The following is a 24,429-nucleotide window of genomic DNA, read 5'->3' as shown; positions in this document are numbered from 1 at the left end:
CGAGGTTTGAAACATTTCTGCTGTAGGAATATTACGTCCGCTGGGATATCCCTTGTCACACTGCCTTATCTAGGCATGGTAGGCAAACTCATATTCCATTCACGACGTAGGTATACTTCCTAATACACACTGTCGAAATACCCGCGGCTCCCAATATGGCCTGTATGAACTGTAATCGGCCAACCTCGTCTCTTTCCGTAACTGCTTCAGAAATGACCGCTCGTAATTCGTGACCAACTCGTGTTATTCCGGGACAAGCAAGTCTACCCATAAATCCCTGTATGGCCGAGGGCGCCATTTTGGAACACAAATGTAAACAAACACTCAAACCTCGTGTAATCGATGTACATCGTGATGCTTGATTGCGATATGCTTACCTCGTGTATCGATACATTGTTCTCAATCACCTCTAACACGGAAATCCCGGTCAAAATCCATCTGAGCCATTCACAACGAGGACGTCAAGTATTTCGAAAACTCGATTGACAGCCGAAGGAAGGAAGAGCAGCTTGCGGATGCCAGGTAAGTAGCAGGGCTTCGAGACATAATGTTCCATGATTTCTATACAGAGATCTTATGGAATGAATTGATTTAGATATTTTCCTGAACTCCATGTTACTACTGTAAACGTCAAGGGCCTTTTAGTTTTGTTGTTTTCGGAAACCTTTTGTTATTATTATGATCAAGTGTTTGTTTTGACATGGGAATTGGGCTTGCATAAGAGTTACAGGTGTAGGACTTTTAATGGTCGTGTCCTTATTCTCAACATAACGCTGGGATTTGATGATAAGGGTTAGTTACCAAGGGTATAAATCTGGAAAAGTGCATGTCATACAAAACGTGGCATTCAATTCCAATCATGAGTTGCCACCTGAACCACCTGAAAGTGAGATATGGATTACAATGAATAATGGCAGCTTATGAATCTTAACAAATTCACATTGAAACTTTGAAAGGATTAAGACAAGTTAGTTGTTTTCTGTTTCAGCACGTTCAGGGTTTGTGGGGAGGTTCACCTCAGGGAGGATACGAAGTAATGAGTAAGTATTTTTGTGTGTGTTAATTACAAACTACATGTATTCATCATGGTATATTTCAATGCAATGTGAAACATCACAATCACAATATTCGAGCTCTGTGATGGCGGCCTGTAAATAATTGAACATGGACCAGGCAATCTAGTGATTGTTATTATCAGCAAAGATCCATGCCCTCAGAGTATGATGACAACTTAGTCTGACCACCCGATTCATTAGTTGATTAGTGTTTGGATGTTGTTTTGTCGTTGTGTTTGTGTGTATGTATGAGTGTATTTAACTTAAATCATGAATCTTATACTTGTTTCTCTGTGCTTTTACAATGTAACCCAAATTTCCTTGGAAATAATAAAGTATTATCTTATTCATATCATTTCTGAACAAAGTGTCATATCAAGGTTAGATCTCTGTCAAAACAGTGCCATGGAAAAGCCAAACAAATAGCCTAGATATAAAAGTAAATACTGTATTGCATTAATCTGCATTTCAAGAAAATTTAGCAATAATTCATGGAATGATATTGACTTGGTGAGGATCTTTCTGCATTGTTGAACAAGTTATTCCCTATGTAATGTATGTGTTGAATGACCATGATTTTGTTGTCAAAATATTGTTTTGACATTTGTTAAATATGGGGATAAATGTCATCTCTGAATGTTTGACATGAATTATTATAATTAGGGCAATTCTAAGTCACAACTGGGGTCTTTTCATTTGAATCAAATGTACAACATGTACAGTTTGGACATTTCTGTGATGTGAATGCAACTTATGTTTGTAGAATGTCCGGATGAATAAAAGAGACAGGCATCAGTGCAGCATCAATGCAAAGAAAGACCATAGAAGAGAAGCAATGAGGAACAAGAGAAGAGCAACAGGGAGTGATAAATATTTTGAAATTATTCTGTTTGGTTCATATGGATATTTTGCAAATATTTCTTCAGTTTGTTCCTTATCGCTGTGGGCACAGATGTCCTATTATCTTAGGCACTACAATTTGCTGTGCAGAGTTGCATCTCTTGGGCTTAGCAGAAACCTATAGTCATGGGTTCAAATCCTGGTTCTCCCCGATTATGTTGCTAGGTTTGTCAGCGTTATACACATGCTCGTGGGATTCATCAAATACCTACATCACTTAGGGCTTTCTTCCCACATCAAGCTAACAGGCGGTGATATATCTGGAATACTGTTCAAAGCAGTGTTAAACCCAACTCACTTATTTAACACTGCATCAAGCAATAGATTGGCTATATTACAAGGATTGTAAATATATATTTTCCCATGTTGATGAGTTGAAACAATCACTAAGTGACATCTCTTAAAAATATTCCCAGCAGTCTATGCTTGCCATACAAGCCTAATTAATAGATCAGGTAGTGATCGAGTAGGCTCATTGATCGCATGTAATCATACCACAATGATGTGGGATATTGTCCATAACAGTTATCATCGGTTTGTCTGGACCGAGTTCATAACATTAATCGCTGGTTTGTCTGGTTGAGCTGTGATTATCTTAAATGTTTGGCATATAACAAGACTCACATATGATAACTTAAGTGATTTTGCTGTCTTCTATCTGTAAGTACATGTGGCAACAATTTTTTTTGATTGCTAAAATCTTTGTACATAATGCTGCAGAAACTTAAGTCCTGCTAGAGATCCCTGGATGAGTACTCCAGGTGGACAATCTGGAAGGACCAGACAAGGGAGTACTTAACAGAGAGTGCACCCCTTCAGATATCAGAGGTGATTTGCAGACAGGGATGACGAGGGTCCTGTTATTTCAATGGAGGCCGACCGAGAAGTTGTATGCCAAATGGTACTGGGACACACAAAGGCTGGTCTGGCTAATGTGTGAAGACCAACCAATGCCAAGCTGGAGTGGGATCCTTCCAGGACATTCAAGAAATTCTTGTCTTGAGCCATGTGGTAAACACTTGAAAGGAATGATAAATGGGACTTATTGTCTTTCAAAGTGGACCGACCCAAACACCAAATGGAAAGTTCACAATTCTACTAACACAATGCAGCAGAGATAGTCCAACTGGCATACCCTCATCCTGGTTCCTGTTCATCCATGGCAATATCGAAAGAAAAGGAGGAATGAGGGAAAGTAAGTTCTCTGAACTAGTGAACATTATCCGTAGGTACTGTCAAGCGAACAGTTATCACACCCTGTTATGAGTTTTGAAGAATAGGATGAAATTGCATACTGCATCAGGAACCATCACGTGAACACTGTTCAATGTGCGATATACTATAGGCATATGAATAAAAGAAATTGATAATTTGATTGTTGCTTATGTTTCATTTGCCAGCTGTGTAAATGAGGATGTTTCATGATTTTGCCTCAGTTTAATAGCCACACTTATCTTATGAAACCGTGCATTGCTTGGGCATCTCAGGAATAAATAACACGTGTTTCCTTAGCTCTGAGAACGTCTGATGACACATTGATCTATTATGTCAAAGGTCAAAGTCACAACCAGACAAAAAGTTTGTTTGTGGTCTAACTCTTTCTTTGGGCAGGGGTTGAAGTTGGAAAAAGGTCGTGCGTGACCTATATATACTACATTTTTCCCTAAATTGCCTTTTCTGCAGAAACTTAGTAACTTTTATACATATAATGGTTATATTATTTTCATATTTTTGTCAATGATATGTTGAATTCTACCAAAGGACTGCATATTTGGTTTATGTGCTGGCTAGCTCTTTGAAAAATTTTTGAAATATTTTTCACTGATATTGAAGGTCAAATTCACACCCAAAAGTGATAACTCATGAAGGGTTGAAGTGTAAGATCAAGGCAATAGTGAAGGGGTCATTCATAAAGTATTTCTGCAATTATAACTAAAATGCCTATTTCTGGAGATATTAGTGAAGTATTAAGCACATAGTTGTTATATTATTTGAATACACATATATGAGCAGTGGTTACAACTCCAGTGTCAAATTAACTCTCAATCTCTTTTAATAAAAGAATTCACAGTAACTGAGGAAGAGCTCACTGTAGTACCATAAAACTAGGGTGAGACAAATTTCAATGAAGTTAGCATTTTTGATATAACAAGTACATGTTCCGTTACAAATAGTCTTACTATCATCTCACTAGGACCAAAGGCCCAAGTGAGCACATTGTCTTTTTCTTTTTCTCAGTACAAACTGGAAGTCTGGACATGAAATTTAAGGATATCATTATACGAGAACTAATGTTTGTTCATTAAATACCATTAACATCTGAAAAGAACAATATATGAAATTGAACAATTGTCTTCTCCAAAGATGTTTTAGGAGGATATGTACCATTAAAGTAACACAGAATATTACAACAGCTATCTGTTATGCACAGGCTAACATTATTTACCAGAAACAAGACATGAAAAAAAATTGCATCCGGATACCTTCCGGAAACCTACCAGATGCCTTCAGCAACCTTCAAATTTCTTGGTATTTTCAAGATAATTTTTTTATGTGTTTCACACTGAAGTGAACAAAATGCACCCCCCAAATTTTGACATTGTTTTGGAAGGTTTCTGGAAGGTATCCGGGCCGGATCCAAAATGGGTAGGTATCCGGAAGGTTTCCGGAAGGTTTCCGGAAGACGGAAACCTACACTTTTTTTGCTGTGGGTGTCTACACATGTCAGTGTTAAGAAGAGGGCGTCCTGTCAGACTGGAGTCAGGGATACACTCTGAATGTTCTGTGTGAGTGGAAAGGTTGTTTTGTTAATGTAGTGTTTTGTATTGTTATAGATTAAGACGTAGTATGAGTTGGTTAGGACATAAACGAAACAATTGTTTTCATAATTTGAACCACACTGAATTAGATTTGGTACTTGAACGTGTAGCATGATGTTTCAAATGTTCATCCTAACTCTAATGAAGGAGAGGGGGTACTGTCAGACAGGAGTCAGGGATACACTCTGAATTTCTGTGTGAGTTGAAGTTAATTAATGTGGAATTGATTTAAAAAAAAGAATCGTGTACAGAAGGATGAATGTTTGCATATAATGCATATCTCATTTAATCTGCTAATGTTCAATGTTGTTTTTACTTTGTTAAGTGGGGGACACGGGTGGCCCAGTCGTCTTAGGCGCAGCGATTCGCTGTGCAGTGATATAGGTGATCAGTTACGATAGAAAAATTATTAGATTATTTCTATTATTCAGATGGACCAGACACAGTACAGTTTAATGACAACAGAGACAACGTGTCTGCAGTAGAAGGTGACCCTCTCACAGTGAGATGTTCTGCTGACTGTAACCCCGCCTGCACTGTGACCTGGTGGGACACATCTAGACAGAGGCCGATCACGGGACATAGGGAGGATGTGTTGTATATACCAGCTGTAGACAGATCTGTGTCTGGACAATACTCGTGTCACGTCAACAATACAAAAGGCATGTCATCAAGGAGCCTGAAGCTGGATATACATTATAAGATTGTATTGAAATTAAACTACATAATCTGATATGAATCACATCTTACCTGTTACTTAAAAAGCATAATTCCATGTGTTCCAGTTATATCAAATATCCAAATTGAAACAATAACTTAATTCAGAAATTTATACGCTACCGAAATTAGTGTGAAACCAACAAATAACAAAAAAATGTATTATATGATTAACAAGGTATACACATCAATACATATTACTGCAAAGTAATTACAATGGCAACACCAAAAGGACAAAACGAAAACTTTTAAAGATATTGCTGCTATAATCGACCAGTATGCGTTATGAAACAACTCTGGTAAATATTGGAACTTCACATCTTGCTGCAACAGTAACTTGTGTTTCAAGCGACACATAAATTGCGATATAAACGGCGTTTTATGACTCCACATACATCTTTGGGACCACTTTCAAACAGATTGCAAGATATGGTTGCGCTATTATAATGGCACTGTTTGGTACTATCGGTTCAATGCTGACAAATGTATCTTTGAGTTCGTTCTCTTGTAGCTGGTTCACATTCTGGGCCTGTTGTCTCAACCGTCGCTGTACCTGTCGTCGTTGTCTGCTCTTCCCTGATTGTCCTCATTGCTGCTGTTGTCGTGATACGTGTTTGTGGCAAAAGAGGGAAGAAAGGTCATGTCATCTTGAAGAATACATGTATCTATGTGTGTGTGTGTGTTTGTGTGTGTGTGCGTGCGTGCGTGTGTGTGCGTGCGTGCGTGCGTGCGTGTGTGTGTGCACGCGTGTGTGCGTGTGTGTTTGTGTGTGCGTGTGCGTGTGTGTATGTGTGTGTGCGTGCGTGTGTTTGCGTGTGTGTGTTTGTTCGTTTGTGTGTGTTTCATGCTATTACTATCAACCAGCTTCTTTTGATATTTGATGGTGACATTTTATGAAAATTATTATTGATCATTGTAAGTGCTCTCGGCGATGTACCTTTACTGCATAACTCATCTACCTTCCAGGAGATCATCAGTACAGGTACGAACATATCTTTATAGTGCACAGGTGGTATATGAAGCTTCTAGCATGTTCTGTATGAAGACATCTGTATCTGTTCTATGCTAATTTGTTTTATTCATCACTGCAGGGCCACAACCCAATAATAAAATTGCTCTATTGGCAGAACAAATTAACTTCTATTTTACTGGATGCAATTTCAGTTGTGGTGCACACAATTTCTTCTTTATTATTAATTTTGCCAACGTAAATCATAACAATCACACAAACACGAACTCCGACATGTTTTTATTCTGAATAATAATGTGAAACTTTGTTGATATATAACATGTTCAATATTATTTTAAAAGAAAGATAGTATCATTTTTCTTTAAAACATAGGTGCTACCCACTAATATATTATCATAATTTATATATGTTTGTTTGTTGTTTATTGCCGCACTAAGCAATATTTTAGCTACATGACACCAGTCTGTAAGTAATCAAGTCTGGACAAGACAAACTAATGATTGACATCGCGAGCATCGACCCACGCTATTCGGATGAGATGTCATGCATCAAACAAGTCAGAGAGCCTTACCAAACGATCCCATCAGTCGCCTCTTACGACAAGCATAGTCGCCTCTTACGGCAAGCATGACGGCAAGCTTGAGTTGCTGAAGAACAATTCTAACGCGGATCGTCACAGGTCAATTTATATATGAAGGTTTTACTCAAGCTGGGGACACCTCTTTAAAGCGCCACTTTTTCTTCACCCATGGGCATACAAGAAGTTATTTAAGCTCGTTTTTATATTTTGTATTATGAATTTGACAAGTCATTAATGAAAAAGGGAAACAAGATGACCACATGCTCAAAGATCCATACTACTTTCCATTCCTTTAATATCTACGCATATATGTCTTCGCCTGTCATTTCTTGTATGTTTGTTTTCAGAGAGGCCTTGGGCTAAGTAATTATAACTTGTTTCGTGTATTTCAATAGAGGAAAAAACGTTTTCGTTTAATATATTTAAAGCAATAGTTGTATTTCAATTAGAATTCATACCAATATAGTGACCTCAACGTTTTAAGTTATCAATATATGCCCTAGTCAGAACAGGATCAGGGACTTATTGGTGAAATGTTGGCATGTCTTTATGTACATTTTTAGCCATAGCAACTACGCTATGAATATTCCTGGATGTGTTTGCTAAAGTTTCCTGGTACACACCTAAGTCTTCTTTGGTAGATATTCCTGTTAATCTTAACATAGTCCTGTTGAATGTGTCATTTCGTTTAACACGCAATGGGTACATAACAGTTCAGGATAATATAAATAGTATACCCTACAATATCCTGAACAACGGTAAACATTGTAGCATTGGATTTGTTGGAACAAAACGTTGACAGTTTTGATTTAGTGTCACCTTTAGCCCGAACAAATATTTTAGAAAATATTCATCAAATTCTAAATATATTGTAAGAGTTAACTGGCTGAAACCTTGATCTGTAGATTTAGAGGTAACTTATCAAGCAACAACATTAATTATAGGTCTGAATTACACATTTCAGATGTAATAGTTTCTTGTTTTAGATAGAATTAGTAGATTTACATGTAACAATAGTACATCAAACTAATTTATTATGAAACAATGTTTATTTACAGATGGTCATGGCATGAGGTATATATATAATTAAACGATATCAGCAAAGCTTTCTTTCATAGACATTTTTAAAAATCAGATGACATACAATCCAACATATATACGTGATAGGTGCCTCATTTGTGTTAACAAAATGTGTTTCTGGTGATGACATATATTAAGTAGATGTCCTTTATCAATTGGATTAACGTTAATGAGGAATATGTAATTAGTTACAGTAACCGACTGCTGAGGGAACAGGTCAACATCTACAGGTCTCTTCATTCTTCAGCTTCTTCTACAGAGGAAAACGGCACCAGGTACAGCCATGTGTAAGGGAACAGTTACACATCTACACGTCTCTCAACCCTTCAGCTTCCTCAACAGAGGACCAAAGTGCCAGGTGCAGCTTTATGAGAGGGAACAGTTCCACATCTACTCGTTTCTCCATCCTTCAGCTTCCTCTACAGAGGACCACAGTACCAGGTGCATCTTAATGTAAGGGAACAGTTCCACATCTACACGTCTCTCCACCCTTCAGCTTCCTCAACAGAGGACCAAAGTGCCAGGTTCAGCCTGATGTGAGGGAACAGTTCCACATCTACAGGTCTCTCAACCCTTCAGCTTCCTCTATAGAGGACCACAGTACCAGGTGCAGCTTTATGGGAGGGAACAGTTCTACACCTACAGGTCTCTCAACCCTTCAGCTTCCTCTACAGAGGACAACAGTACTAGGTGCAGCCTGATGTGAGGGAACAGTTACACATCTACACGTCTCTCAACCCTTCAGCTTCCTCGACAGAGGACCACACTACTAGGTGCAGCCTGATGTGAGGGAACAGTTCCACACCTACGGGTCTCTCAACCCTTCAGCTTCCTCTACAGAGGACCAGAGTACCAGGTGCAGCCATATGTGAGGGAACCGTTCCACATCTACACGTCTCGCCACCTTTATCCCGCCGAGATACCTACCCATTATATGATAAATGAATATATATTGTGTTGAAACTGGTGGCTATTTTATCTACTTCAGAATACTTTTCGCTTCATAGTACATATTCAAATGAACATTAAACTGTATTCAGTTTTGAGATCCAGTTAAAACTCAAAGGAAGAACACATTGTTGTAAATTGAGCCATTAACTGAATGTAAACAAACGCACGTGTGTAGATTTAAATCTCACCATGCATGACTCTTATATGTCTTTACAACTCACACAACACAATTCTCTTAACCATGTGCATTCTAATATCAAATTGACTATTTATAATTTTAAATTATCACATTATGCCATAATTGAGTTAAGTACTGGATTATTTTTTTATCAAAGTACCTCAATCTTTACGGGCATTCAGATTGTTTTTTGTATTGTCGTCTATAAAATAAATTGATCGTAAGGGGTTACGGAAAGGGGCGAGTGGTGACGAATGGACAAATGAGTTGAAATTGTGGCGTCACTTTGGCCTGCAGGAATCAAAGTCTCACGGATTGTGTGTCCAGGTTTGTCAGCTTTATACCCGTGATCGTGGATTTCAATAAAGTGGTAAGAGTCCTGCAACACTTCAGTCTTCGGTCAGTTATCGATGTTCATGATATTAATCACTGGATTGTCTGGTCGAGACTGCATTATTTACAGACCGCCGTCATATAACTGGAATATTGCTGAGTGCGACGTTAAACAACAAACCAACATCAACCAACCAGAATGAAACATGCTACTGACTCCTGAACGACCGCTTCTTGATGTATACCATTCACATCGAGCGTCAGCCAAGGTAACAAGGTAACATCTTTAACATCATCTGTCATGATGCGGCCAGGGATCAACCAACGACCGGAATGAGATAACATCTTATGTGTGGTATAAGTCACCGCAATTTGCTTGAAAGAGTTGCGTGCATATATCCTAAAGTCATGATTTTAAATTTACTCACACAAAGCAGACACGCTATGATATAGCTGAAACTCATTTAAGCAGCACTAGATCCAACTCACTGTGTTTTGCGCACCGCTCTGGCAACTTAAGAGGTTTAAATAGTTTAAAGGGAGGTAACTCGTACGTGTATACCACCCATGTTTTATCGACGCACCCGATGGGCTACACGCTTTCACTTAAATATTTTTAGCACGGCCCCTCTCTCACACACATTGCATATATCGATCTGGGAAAACATGTACCAGTTGTCGTTTCCCTGTAGCCTCACAAAACGCAAGACATTGAAGCGTGTAACATGGTATCCCTATAATCATTCAGAACACCTGGAATACTTACAAAGTAGTGCCAAATTAGGGTCTCAGTGTGCTCATGTCTGTGTTATCAACTGATGAAATGTTGCGCCCCTATGCAACTCTGCACAGCGAATCGCGGCGCCTTATACGACTGAGCCCCCCCCCCCCCCCCTATCTTAACACGAAACGAGAGTTCAATGCCATAACCATTCATAGCTATTTTATACTTATTTTAACGACACAGTCAGCAATATTCCTGCTACATCATGACTGCTTGAAACTTCAGTCTGGGCAAGGTAAACCTGTGATTGGAAGCTGTCTGTGAGTCACAATCAGTCAAGTCACTGAGCCTCTCCAAACAAACAATAGAGTGATGGGGTAACTTATTCTTACCCGGGTCCACAGGGGGCATGTCTACACAAAGATATGTACAGTGTCGTGTAATACATTTCCCCAACTTCACGTACAACGGGAAATGACCAACTTTTATAAGGAAATATTATGGAGCGAAACTGAATATTGTGTGGCTTTACAAACAAATCACAAACCAGATCTGGCAGTATTAACTCACCACAGTGACGGTTATGGTTCTGTTTTATGTTGTGGCCGGAGGAATATATGTGTGTGGTATGTATATGTTTTCGTAAACATAATTTGGTATTATATTCAGCTGTGCTTATTAAAACTTATTTTTGCCTTAATAGTTCGCATTATTTGATATTTCTATTAACTTTTAACCGACATACGTGTCTATGACGTTTATGTGTTTTGTGTGCAGCTGTTGCCTCCATGACAACTGAATACCCACACACCGTCACACGTGCTGGCTACGATGTTGACATGACCATGAACCCAGCTGATGTCGGCCACCTATATTACGTATGGAAGAATGGTTCAGTAGCTGGCAGACTGTTAGTGGTCGTGCCTAAGTCACACAGTGTAGAGGTACTGAACAACAGTAACACCGGCTACACGACCAGGATCAGATACACAGGGGAGGACTCACTATCACAGACTGGACAGCTGAGGTTTACCATCTACAATATTACTGTACAGGACGCTGGTACTTACTACTGTCAAGGAAACAATGGACAGATAATACCTGGATGTAGGCAGATCCTCGTTGTGTCACGTAAGTATTACCTGTGATTAACCGAAGAATATTCCAAGAAATGAAAGTGCATTAAGCTGCATTGCGGTAATAAATAAACAATGTCAGAAAGTAATCATTGGTAGCAGACCCTTTAGTTGGGAAGAAAGTAAAACCGTTAGAAGTATAAGGATAGGAGTGGTATGTTACTTTTTAATGTTTCATACACCTTTGGTCAGGAGGGTTCAAGTATTTCGCGAGGCAGCTCATGCTCGTCACATTCATCACTTGTGCCTCGCAGTTTTGTCACGGGAAATGTGCCATGGGAATTATCACTTTCATTTGTAATTTTAAGATTTCAAAACCTCCTGCCATTGGCTACAAAGGAAATTCCATGACATAACATAATGAAGAAAAGAACTGAAACAATTTAATTTGAGTAAAGTGTAATCATGGAATACCGACATGATTTGGGGTAATACCCTCAACGGTTGTTGGTGATAAAATATAGGTGTAACGAGGTTCGAACATCATGACATCATGATATAACATATAACATGATGTTAATTTGAATTCCATTTACTCGAGATATAAAACGACACAATTCTATGGTCCTGGTTGACTGGTTCATTTTGAAATATTAATATTTTAACAGAGCAGCCGACCACACCTAACATCACAGGACCTCCCTATGCTGTATCAGGTGAGAATGTCACCCTGACATGCTCCTCCTCCTCCCATAGTCTGCCCCTGGACCACCCCCCACTGAACATGACCTACACCTGGAGGAGGAACAGGACCCTGCTGGAATCTGGTGACGGGTCTCACACGGGCGGAGATGACCTGACAATAACCCACATCAGCAGAAAGAACCAGGGATACATCTACACCTGGAGGAGGAACAGGACCCTGCTGGAATCTGGTGACGGGTCTCACACAGGCGGAGATGTCCTGACAATAACCTACATCAGCAGAGGGGACCAGGGAGACATCTACACCTGCCAGGCTGTGGAGGAGGGGCTGGAGTCTGACTGGAGTCACGGACATGTACTGGAGGTTCAGTGTGAGTAAGCACTTACCTTGTTTAAGGTATGTGAAGGAAGTATCTTATCTTTGCAACTGTGATTCTAAGCGACAGTTTTGTGTGAACTGATTTTTCTGAAGCATTGTGCATTGTTCATAATAACGTTTATGTTCGGAAGTATTATCAAAGTATGTCGGCGGGTCGTGTCGGATCGAAGCCCGGCCCTTGCGCTCTCCGGGCGGACGCTCTACTACTTGACCACGGAGGCAGTCTAGGGATGTTTACAAGTGAAAAATACATTTTAGATGAGTTATGAGTATGGTAAGGCACAAATCTAAAATCAAGGTAAAAATAAAACATATGTGAACCATTACCAAATAAACATATACCAAATACCATGACATGTTGAACGAACATTGCTGAATAGCATATAGTGAAACCTCAGTTTAACCTGATATCTTGTGTTAGCAATTTGAATGTAGTCTCAACAACAATATATTGCTTCAAGGAGACGGTGTTTTTTTAATGGAACTGTTTAAAGAAGCATATTTTAAAATATGGTATACTGTTGTTCTTAGAATATCTATTGCATGTGTTTAAAATCTAGGTAGAAAGGATGTATTCCAATTCACAATGGGTAAGTTACTATGCTAAATCGTCCTTTCTACAGACCGATGTAGTGACCCATAAAACTCGAGCTTGAAATATTTAAACACCTTTCATTTACCTTCTCAGGAATGCAAACTTTCCATTGTAAACCTCTCCAGACACGACTTATCTATAAGATCTGAAAGAAATCTTGTCACTGAACATGTGACGCCAATGACGCAATTACCTGACGCCAATGCTCTTCCTGTAACGCTTGTGATTGGCTTGATGGCAATCACTGGGCCACGAAATATTTATCTTTCAACTTTTAATCGATTACTCATTGATCGATCATTGTTTGATGGCCCTGAACTCAGCGTCCATGCGTGATACTGATTTGTGCGTCTTACCTGTTCACTGTAAACAACGGCCATGCCACACTAACGCACCCACGCGTTGCAAATGCAAATTCCGTAATAAAATAAACATGTATTAGATCATAAGCAAACTTATATCTCTTACCTAATCTTGACTTTGTCATTTGTGCGCTACTGTTATTATTTATCGCCACGTTTACTCCTGTTTCAAAAGCAACAATTTTCCAGCAGGCTATGATACATGCTTTGTAAATTCTTTTCTGAGAATTCTGAGAATACTTGTATACATTCTATCTGGAAGAAATCCTTGCAGGTACGATCAGATATGAACGCTATATGCACTGTTGCTAATCACCAGTTAAACGATCCCTTTTTGTCAGTGTAAAATTGTATAATGGGCTTCGTCCGACGTCCGTTCTCCACAGGTCGGTCCGTCTGTTAGCAATGAAACATATCAATTCCATGTTCACATACAAAATTGTACATCCACTTGCTGATTGGAGGTTCGATAAATTCAAATGCCCAGAGCATCAGTGCATTTTTAATTTAGGTAAAAATATAATCTTTGTGCCGAGTCTTCGACGTGACGAGCGAACGCTTAAACCACTACGCTACCTCCTCACACGTCTCAAACATGAAATAAGATCTTGCCATTGCACGTTACAACGAAATCATTTGTTACATGTTGGCTCCAATTTTGTACGTACATACGTACTTACCAACATACTCTTAAGCAACACTACATATGTAAAACTGATTATTCTGTAATAAGATGGGTTGACTGTCAAGGTCAAGGTCATCATGCAAAGTGTGTATAACCTCAATATTTTATGATCGGGTAATCCCTAAACTAGAAACACTGACCTTAATTGATCGTGAAAATTACAGCGTTTCCTCTTTTTCAACCCTTCACTGAACCGCTCCTTTTCATCCCTCCTTCCAGGGCCCAGTCGTCTAAGGCACCGCGATTTGCTGTGCAGAGTTGATTGCTGGTTCGAATCCAGGTTCGCCCCGATTATGTCTCTAGGTTTGTCAGCACGATAACCGTGCTCGTGGGTTTCACCGAAGTGGCAAACGTCTAAGACCTGCTTCACTTCGGGCTTTCCTACCACATAAAGCCGACACACCGTGATATAATCATGGAATCATGTTAGAAGCGTTGTTATACCCAACTCACTCACTCACTCAATCACTCATTCACTAACTCATCCCCCCTTCCCCATCCTACCCCTCCCCCTTTTACAATATTGGCCCCTCCGTCACATGTGTATTTCCAGTAGTCACACACGTACAAGTCACAGAAACAAACCGCACATGTTTATCTCGCTATTTACACATATATTACAAAACCAAACTGTACTCGTACATCACATTATTTAGGATCAGAAGGATGCGCTGTTGCGTGCAGTAGCATTTTCCGTTTAGTTTCCGATACAGTGTGGAACTTCTGACCATAGTACATCAAAAATTCCAGTTGGACCTGACCAGATACAGTTTAACGGTGCAAGTGACAGGCTAAAGGCAGTAGAAGGTGACCCTCTCACAGTGAGATGTTCTGCTGACTGTAACCCCGCCTGCACTGTGACCTGGTGGGACACATCCAGACAGAGGGAGATCATGGGACATAGGGAGGCTGTGTTGTATATACCAGCTGTAGACAGATCTGTGTCTGGACAGTACATCTGCCACGTCAACAACAGATATGGGAATACATCACGGAACCTGACGCTGGACGTGTTCTGTAAGACTTCTACAACATTACTGGTGTTAGACAGAATCTGTAACTTTTATTTGGATAACTCCTGTAATGACAAATTTCATTTTCATTCATTTCAACTTCATCTAAACCCACAGAGATGATTAATCATTTAAACAGGTAATATTGACTATATTCTGATGATGTGACATCATGTCAATGTGATTCTTGAGATTCTTTCAAATGGCAAAGCGTTTCTGTTCATTCAGAATCAAATTAACAAAGATCTGTATTAAAGACAGAAATCGATTGTTTATTTACTACCTAATTCGACAAACGAAACTGTTCCGATAACTCGTAAGATGTGCGACAATTTTACTGAAGTTCACCACATTTAGAAATTAAAGTGACCGCTTATTCCATATGTTATATATCGGAAACATTAGAATTCAAAACAATGCTTTTGTTATTTATTTAATGTTCCAGCACGTGAGGTTACTGAAGGTGGCGTCGCTTCCTTCGTCTACGTGGCTGCTGTTTGTTCTGTGCTGATCGTCGTCATCGCCGTGGTCGTCATATTTGCTGTTCGTAGAAAACAGACAGGTGAAGGTAATACTGTGTGGTGTGAGTGCGAATGAGTACAACGTGAGACTCACATAAACTATTCTATCATAATATTTTAGAATCCTGCATTATGATTGGTCCACCGACGGTATCGCATCTACTCTTGGCCACGATTTGGCAGATGACCACATTACCACGAACGAAAATATCAGAAGCACTTCTTTCGGAAACCCACCCGTTTGGCAATATCAAATATTGATCTTACTTTATTAATGTTGCTGAATAACGTGTCGCGTTTTCAACATTATTCCCAGCAAGTGTGGCAGTATATTACAGGCGGAAAACATGACGTACAAATACTTAGATAGTGTAAAGAGCTGTTGCTTTCGGTTTCGAATAAAATATTCAGGTATCAAATCTAATTTCAAAAGCTCTATATTAAACACACACTAGGTTTATCTCCTAAATTTGATTTGTGAAGTAAGTGGTTGTGTGCACATAAACCAGGCAGCGTATGTCGTTGTTCACATTATTGACCACTGGTTCCTTGATCAAGATATCAGAAACTGACCTTTAGTTAGTTTAACTACGAATGAGCCGTGTATTCACCTGATCGACTGATGTCAACGAAACAATTTTCTTTTCTGACTGCAAACTGTACACTATATATTCTGGATTTAAAGTTATTCATGAAGATTCAATGCAATAACGATATGTGATGTGTATAGTTAGGGTTGTGTGACGTTATGCGAAAATCGTTCGTCCGAGTCTCAGTATTAAAGTAAAAGCTTAAATGAAAACGATATTGATGAACACGAATTACGTGAAACATGGAAGACATTATATAGTTGTTGTTACCCTAAGTTTCATCCTATAAAACCAGCATGTCATTGACGGTTTGGTGATAGGTGGAATGTGTGGGGCTTGACCTATGATATCAGTGGATTTATTCTTCAACTATATAGTTTACTTCCTTGTATTTTATCTTGAATAAACAAAAAGAAGGCCATGTTTCCCTGTCCTTGATATTCAGCATTAGTCACTGTTAAGGATCAAAACCAAGTCCGTGCGAAGAAGGAGAATCTGACACCAGCGTTTAAGGAAGATTATTATTACTGTGATTATTATAAGCTTTCATTCTCATAAAAACAGTGTGTCAGCGAAGAGATGTTGAAAATGGAACACAATGACATAAGCTCACTTGTAAACTTAGATGAGGTGATGAGGTGAATAAAAGGCAACTAGGGTTATATCTTCTTGACAGTGTCAACCTGGCTCTCCTTTCCTTCAATACTGAGTAATTTCCAACATAACCGTCAAGGTATGCATTAACTAATCATAAACAGTACGACAAAAGAATCAATATCGGATATATACATTCCATTTTCTATTGCGAAACTGACTTAATGAAAGAGCAGCTGAGATTGTTTGAATTTTGTCATTTATGAGGTAAAATGATTTGAATTTATTCCAGGGATTAACTAGACAGTGTTTGAACATGTAAATTTAATGTCTATCATATTATTATTATTAGGGCTCCAAGCCGAAAGGCTGTAGAGCCCTATTGTAATCGTTCGATTTATTATTATTATTATTTATTATTATTATTATTATTTATTATTCCGCCGATTTTTGTACCTGCCCTAGCAAAATAACCACCAGCTCGATTTTGTTCAAATTTTATGGGTGTTTGTAGACCGTTGGGTACTAGTGCCCGCCAGAAAGCCAAGGCCGTAGGCCTAAAGGCCAAGGGCAGATAACTGAAAAACAAGTATTTTTTGACGATATATTTTGCCCTGTTGCTCTACAACCGTTTGCCCGTTTACTTTCAAACCTTGCATGTATCTACTGCTTCAGTTGCTTGATATTTTTTGTTCTTTGACTTTGTCCATTGATCACGTTGTTTGGCAGCCATATTGGATTCAAGGTTTTGACAGGGTTTTATGGGCACCTGTCTTCAAATACTATCTCCTCTGAATCCGCTGCATGAAATGATTTCAAACTTTTTGAGAATTGTCTCCATACAGAACACAACAAATGAGCATAGCCGTTTTTTTATATCTTTTTAGTTGCGGTCATATTGGATTTTGATTTTGATAAAAAATTTCACCCAAGTATAATACTGATGGAAGCGCCTCATAAATCTACTATAAACCCCCATTCACTGGCTTTGCAGATACCCTAGCGTTCTCCACAGCCTTGTTCAATATTATGTGTACTACCCTTGACGACCAGAGTTAGAATTGGCCTTTTTCAAACGATGCTTGTCTCAAGAGGCAACTATGCTTGTCACAGGTGGCGACTAATCGGATTGGGTGATCAGACTCGCTGACTTGATTCTTCATTTCTCAATTGCCAATTGCTACGGTACCTTATTTTTGACAGCGTTGTTAAAAGCAAACCATTTGCAAACCATTTGCGGATTAGAATATGGAGGTCGGCATTTAGTCCACTCTGGGAAACTGTGGCACACGCCAATTTGGTAGCGGCAATGGCCTGCAAACGTGGACTATCTTTTGATGGAGTTGGTACAAGCAAACCATGTGCGGATTCGAACATGGTCGAAGTCAAACATTGGTTAAGAATACACTGGGACACATGTCATGATGTCTCACAAGCGGTTTATTACATTTAACGGCGTTGGTACAAGCAAACCATTTCGGGATTCGAACATGGTCGAAGTCAAACATGGGTTAAGAATACACTGGGACACGTGTGGTGATGTCTCACCAGCGGTTCATTACATTTGATGGCGTTGGTACAAGCAAACCATATGCGGATTCGAACATGGTCGAAGTCAAACATGGGTTAAGAACACACTAGGACACGTGTGGTGATGTCTCGCCAGCGGTTCCTTACATATGATGGCGTTGGTACAAGCAAACCATTTGAGGATTCGAACATGGTCGAAGTTGGAAATTGGTTAAAACATCCTGGGACACCCAAGCACATGTCAATTTAGTAGTGGTGATGTCTCACAAGAGGTTCCTTACATTTGACGGCGTTGGTACAGGTAAACTCTTTGAGGATTCGAATATGAACGATGTCGGAAACAAGTTTAGCACGACAGGAACCCGGGGTCCGGACGAACGCAGAACGCTAATCCGTTTGACTGGAGCCCAACTGACAAAGAAGTTACAGCCTGTTAAAGAGTCCCCAAGCCGTAAGGCTGAAGAGCCCCAGTGTAAGCGTTTGATTTAATATTATTATTATTCCGCCGATTTTTGTACCAGAGCTAGCAAAATAACCACCAGCTCGATTTTGTTCAAATTTTGTATGTGTATGAAGACTGTTGGGTACTAGTGCCCGCCAAAAACCCAAGGCCGTAGGCCCAAAAGCCAAGGGCAGATAACTAAAAATCAAGACGTTTTTAAAGATGTATTTCGCCCTATTGCTCCGCAACCGCTTATCAGATTACTTTGAAAACTTGCATGTATCTGCTGCTTGAGCTGCTTGACATATTTTGTTCTTTGACTTTGGTCATTGGTCAAATGGTTTGGCAGCCATATTGGATTCAAGGTTTTCACAGTGTCTTTTGGGTACCTGTCTTCAAACGCAAACAACTCCGAGTCCACTGCATGAAATGCTTCCAAATTTTCTGAGAATTGTCTCCACACACAACACAGCAAACTCTCATAGCCGTTTTGGGATATCTGTTTTAGTTGCGGTTGTATTGGATTTTGATTTTGATAAAAAAAATTACCGAAATTTTACTTTAAAGATCATATCTTGTTAGCTTGTTGACAGAAACTATTGCAAGTTTACATGAAGTTAGGTATCATATGCATCTTATTTTCTGTTCTTGGGTGCATGGAAAAAGTAACAACACTTGGTGGTAATATTTGATTAGAATTTGGGACACCCCTGGAACACGCCAATGTCCTTCAAATGGTGACTATCTTTTGACAGAGTTGGTACAAACAAACCCTTTGAGGATTCGAATATGTTTGATGTCGGAAATGGGTTTAAAACAGACTTAGCACACGCCAATTTCGTAGCGGCAATACCCTGCAAGTTGTGCCTACATGTGACGGATTTGGTACAAGGAAACCCTTTAAGGATTCGAACATGGACGTTTGTGCACAGTGTAACTTGGAGCCCGCCATTGCTGCTTGCAGCTTTAATTATTATTATTATTATTATTATTATTATCTCATTAAACCCAATATATCATCTCAGCATCTCTAACATAATTGTCAACATGAAAGAGTTGTCGAGATAGAGTTATGTTTTATTTAGGGCATTCACATCGGCTAACCATTTTGTGTAGTTGTGATAGAAAAGATTATTTGAAACTACGATGCCGGGCTTCTGTAGGTGTTTACTATGGCTTCATAACAAGTAGAACTTCTTTGACGCGTTTTTTTCGTAAATTTGGATAAACAGGCACATGTTGTGCAAAGTTCAAATTATTTATTATTATTTCAAAGGTATGTAATAACACGAGTAATTAAAGCTGCAAGCAGCAATGGCGGGCTCCAAGTTACACTGTGCACAAACGTCCATGTTCGAATCCTTAAAGGGTTTCCTTGTACCAAATCCGTCACATGTAGGCACAACTTGCAGGGTATTGCCGCTACGAAATTGGCGTGTGCTAAGTCTGTTTTAAACCCATTTCCGACATCAAACATATTCGAATCCTCAAAGGGTTTGTTTGTACCAACTCTGTCAAAAGATAGTCACCATTTGAAGGACATTGGCGTGTTCCAGGGGTGTCCCAAATTCTAATCAAATATTACCACCAAGTGTTGTTACTTTTTCCATGCACCCAAGAACAGAAAATAAGATGCATATGATACCTAACTTCATGTAAACTTGCAATAGTTTCTGTCAACAAGCTAACAAGATATGATCTTTAAAGTAAAATTTCGGTAATTTTTTTTATCAAAATCAAAATCCAATACAACCGCAACTAAAACAGATATCCCAAAACGGCTATGAGAGTTTGCTGTGTTGTGTGTGGAGACAATTCTCAGAAAATTTGGAAGCATTTCATGCAGCGGATTCAGAGGAGATAGTATTTGAAGACAGGTGCCCATAAAACCCTGTCAAAACCTTGAATCCAATATGGCTGCCAAACAACGTGATCAATGACCAAAGTCAAAGAACAAAAAATATCAAGCAACTGAAGCAGTAGATACATGCAAGGTTTGAAAGTAAACGGGCAAACGGTTGTAGAGCAACAGGGCAAAATATATCGTCAAAAAATATTTGTTTTTCAGTTATCTGCCCTTGGCCTTTAGGCCTACGGCCTTGGCTTTCTGGCGGGCACTAGTACCCAACGGTCTACAAACACCCACAAAATTTGAACAAAATCGAGCTGGTGGTTATTTTGCTAGGGCAGGTACAAAAATCGGCGGAATAATAAATAATAATAATAATAATAAATAATAATAATAATAAATCGAACGATTACAATAGGGCTCTACAGCCTTTCGGCTTGGAGCCCTAATTAGTTGATCCGTTATTCATCTTGAAACCTTTATACATAATTATCTACACATAACTCTAACTTTCAGAGAGAGGACCCATTCATAACCAGTGAGTATCTGCTATCTATCAAGTCTGGTGGGGAAATAGTTCACCTAAACATTGCGTTTTCAACGTGCATGGCTAAAGGAACAAAACTGTATCTATGCAATTTGGAACACAATCTAAATTGATTGTGTCACAAATTATCTCGGCCGTCATATAGCTGGAATATTGCTGAGTGCGGCGTAAAACAACAAACCGACGACAACAACAACACAAATTATCTGCTTGCTAGTTGCCTTGATAAGTTCCTTCTATTCCAATCACTTTCCTTCCCCTCAGTGGGGTCACATATACCCGGGACGCTGAAACAGACGGGAGCTACCAGGAAATAGAAGGTTGGTGGCGTAAGTCTAAATTAGTATTTGAAAAGCAATTTCAATTAATTTGGATGACGCTTCTTAAACTTTATAAGAGGTCATCACAAAGCATCAAATGCACCACTGTTAATAAACAGTGCTTCCTTATCCTTCAAATGATGTGGATAACGCTGGCGTCACATCATTGTTGAAACTATTTACAATTAGTTTGAAGCTATGCAATGATAAAGAGTCATATGTTGTTCATACACCTAATTAACTGCAGAACACTGTTACTTTCAGAGAGAGGATACATTAATTATCGGTGAGTATATGCCATCGATCCTCTAGTGAAGTTAATAAATAGTTACACTCTACGCAGTGATTTATGACTTTGCATGGCTATGAGAGTGAAACTATATACAGTTTGGAGCACAATGTAAATTGATAGTGTATCACAGCATATCCGGTCCGAGATCATGTTTAATATTATTATTCATTTCCATCAGCGTGGTCTCATATGTCCGGGATGAGGAAAATGAAGGTAGCTACCAGGAGATAGAAGGTTAGTGTCTTCCCGCTATCTACTGGTATGATTGTGTAATGACCGCGCAACTCGAACTGATGTGTATGGTACTATTCTAACGACTTCAATCCATCTAAGTCAATCTATTTCCCTCCTGAAGCCGGGAAGCTTAGACTAAGATACAAATCAAATTCATTCCCATTTTACGACCTTACGGAAACGTCAAATAGGAGTAGTGCTGCAACATTCTTTTTACAAGATTTCCCTTTATTATAACCTCGTTGCGTGACGTCGTAGCACTCCTTGACGTCATCCATAGAATGTCACTGCACAACAGATGTTGAGGGAAACACGTAAATTCGCTCGTTGTTGTCTATTTGTCAAAGAGTTAACAGACTAAAATGTAGATTTTATTGTTGTTTTGTGAAAGATCCACTTTTTATCCATGTGGTTAAAATATTATTGAAACGTTATATACTATAAATTACACTTTTATGCGAAACTGAATGTTTTCCCTTCATAGTTAATAAGTGTGTCTCGTGCAATAAAATGTACAGCAACCCCTTTTTTCATGTGGATAATTATATAACATAACAAAGATTTCATAATACTTGTCATAGAATAGGAAACTTACACTTAATACAACAGCAGACATCCTTTAGTTATATGTATTTTTACTATTAAAAGCCATAATATATATTTAACGACACTTCTTAAACATAGAAATGAGCCATCATGAAACATTACAAGGGTTATGTAATACGCCATGTTTGAGAAACCAATCCATGGGCCTGCATAGCAGTAACGGTCATAGGCATTCGAGAAGTTGGTAAGTGAAAAACAACACATACAACTTTATGGATGACAAATTCTGGTTTATTTCATTTAGCGACGTTTCGATGTAGACTCTTTCACCGTTTCCAAGCTGGAGTGATGGGGAAAATTCGATTCCTCATCCATTGCTAATTGCTCGCTTCTCTTTTTGCACTTTTATGTGATATAGTCAGGGTTTCCTCAGCTTAAAAATAGGGTTCGTAGTTTGCTAATTGTTCCAGGTTACCCGAAGAGATAGTTTGATCCATGGACATTTCTGATATCCGATAATTAAAATGTATATTGAAATGAACATAAAATATTAGGTGGTGAATCCCCAATGGTTGCAATACGGTAATGCATGGTTGGCATTCTCATGAGAATTATCATGTTGAGTATACATGTGAGTAACCTTTGTCTTACGCCAGAAGATGATGTGAACGTAGACGACATCGTCCCTATTGTAGCCGTCTACTCTGTTATACTCACCGCTGTGACAGTTGTTGTTGCAGCAGTTGCTATTCTTGGCTGCAAGGACGTGAAAGGTGAGTAAACAAATTACTCTCTTAAAATGCAATCAACCATAAGTTCACGGTTTTCGGGTATCTGGAAACGCTGAAGTCTTGGGTTCGTCAGCCCTGTTTTGTTCCTATTTTTTAAAGAAAATTCATTGCACAAAGTCTTATTCGTTACATAATTTGACAAGTTCAACCTTTTTTTACTTCCAGAGGGACACAGCTTAAGGTACATGCATTTTATTATGTTTCGGGTAAATTAACAGAGTTTTCATGTTAGGTCTCAACTATGGATTAACTGCAATTAGGACAAGCCCCAACTGAACAACTTGTTCAGGTGCTCACTATTATGTGAAACTTCATTTACACAAGCTATCTGACAGCTAAATAAACAATGCCTGTATTTGGTATTTTATATTGCGAAAGATGGGCAAATATTACCATATAAATATATTGCATATTTGCATTGCCAACCTCAATTAAACACATGTATCATTCAACGTATGTGGAAGTCAAAGTCATCTGTAGTTTATGAGAGTGTTATGTTGTATTTATAGATGTGGTGAATATCTCACTGTGGTGGGGGAGAGACTATCCCGTGACATCAGTGATGCACCGTACGCTTCCATCAATGACGAGGATGCCTTATCCTTGCATGATTATGAACGACTACTAAGGGAACAGTTTCACATCTACACGTGTCTCAACTCATCAGCTTCCTCTACAGAGGACCACAGTAACAGGTGCAGCCTCGTATGAGGGAACAGTTCCACATCTACACGTCTCTCCACTCTTCAGCTTCCTCTACAGAGGGCCACAGTACCATGTGCAGCCATATACAACCCTATGTGCGATACAGGGAAACTTGCGAGATCCTGGCGTTTGATATTAACATTTATGGAATATGGTTGATTGTGTCGTGTGATATATCACGTCAGCACACTTGCTTGTCCATTGCAGAACTTGCGAATGGCCGAATTTGTGCAATGCAGTGATGAAGACTTATAATAAAGAAGAAAATGTAGGTACTGTGCGTTGTCATCGCTGATCGAGGCGGTAGCTTGTAACCTTGAAGCTTCTATCTTATATTTCCTATACA

The 24,429-nt window shown here is 39.1% G+C and overlaps 1 protein-coding gene across 1 annotated transcript; it reads left to right on the top strand.

Annotated features, from left to right (window-relative positions):
- The first annotated feature begins 10,754 nt into the window (after positions 1-10,754).
- Positions 10,755-24,429, top strand: LOC124117857. The gene is made up of 12 exons (XM_046479884.2): positions 10,755-10,933; positions 11,085-11,438; positions 12,052-12,459; positions 14,860-15,126; positions 15,568-15,690; positions 21,165-21,186; positions 21,460-21,515; positions 21,780-21,801; positions 21,986-22,041; positions 23,244-23,360; positions 23,544-23,559; positions 23,888-24,429. The coding sequence occupies exons 1-12, from the start codon at positions 10,891-10,893 to the stop codon at positions 24,087-24,089; spliced, it is 1,686 nt and encodes a 561-aa protein (XP_046335840.2). The 5' UTR covers positions 10,755-10,890; the 3' UTR covers positions 24,090-24,429.

This window comes from Haliotis rufescens, unplaced genomic scaffold (assembly GCF_023055435.1).
Source record: "Haliotis rufescens isolate VD_foot unplaced genomic scaffold, xgHalRufe1.0.p SCAF_18, whole genome shotgun sequence".
Lineage (NCBI taxonomy): Eukaryota > Metazoa > Mollusca > Gastropoda > Lepetellida > Haliotidae > Haliotis > Haliotis rufescens.
The sequence above is the reverse complement of the archived record's forward strand: the minus strand, read 5'-3'. Positions and strand labels throughout refer to the sequence as shown.

What these genes read in the sequence shown, in the direction of transcription:
- LOC124117857 (XM_046479884.2), top strand. Translation starts at nt 10,891, where the DNA reads ATGGTTCTGTTTTATGTTGTGGCCGGAGGAATATATGTGTGTG. An exon ending in CGGAGGAATATATGTGTGTG is followed by an intron (nt 10,934 to 11,084) that starts GTATGTATATGT and finishes TTTTGTGTGCAG; the next exon opens with CTGTTGCCTCCATGACAACT. An exon ending in AGAGGACCCATTCATAACCA is followed by an intron (nt 21,187 to 21,459) that starts GTGAGTATCTGC and finishes CCTTCCCCTCAG; the next exon opens with TGGGGTCACATATACCCGGG.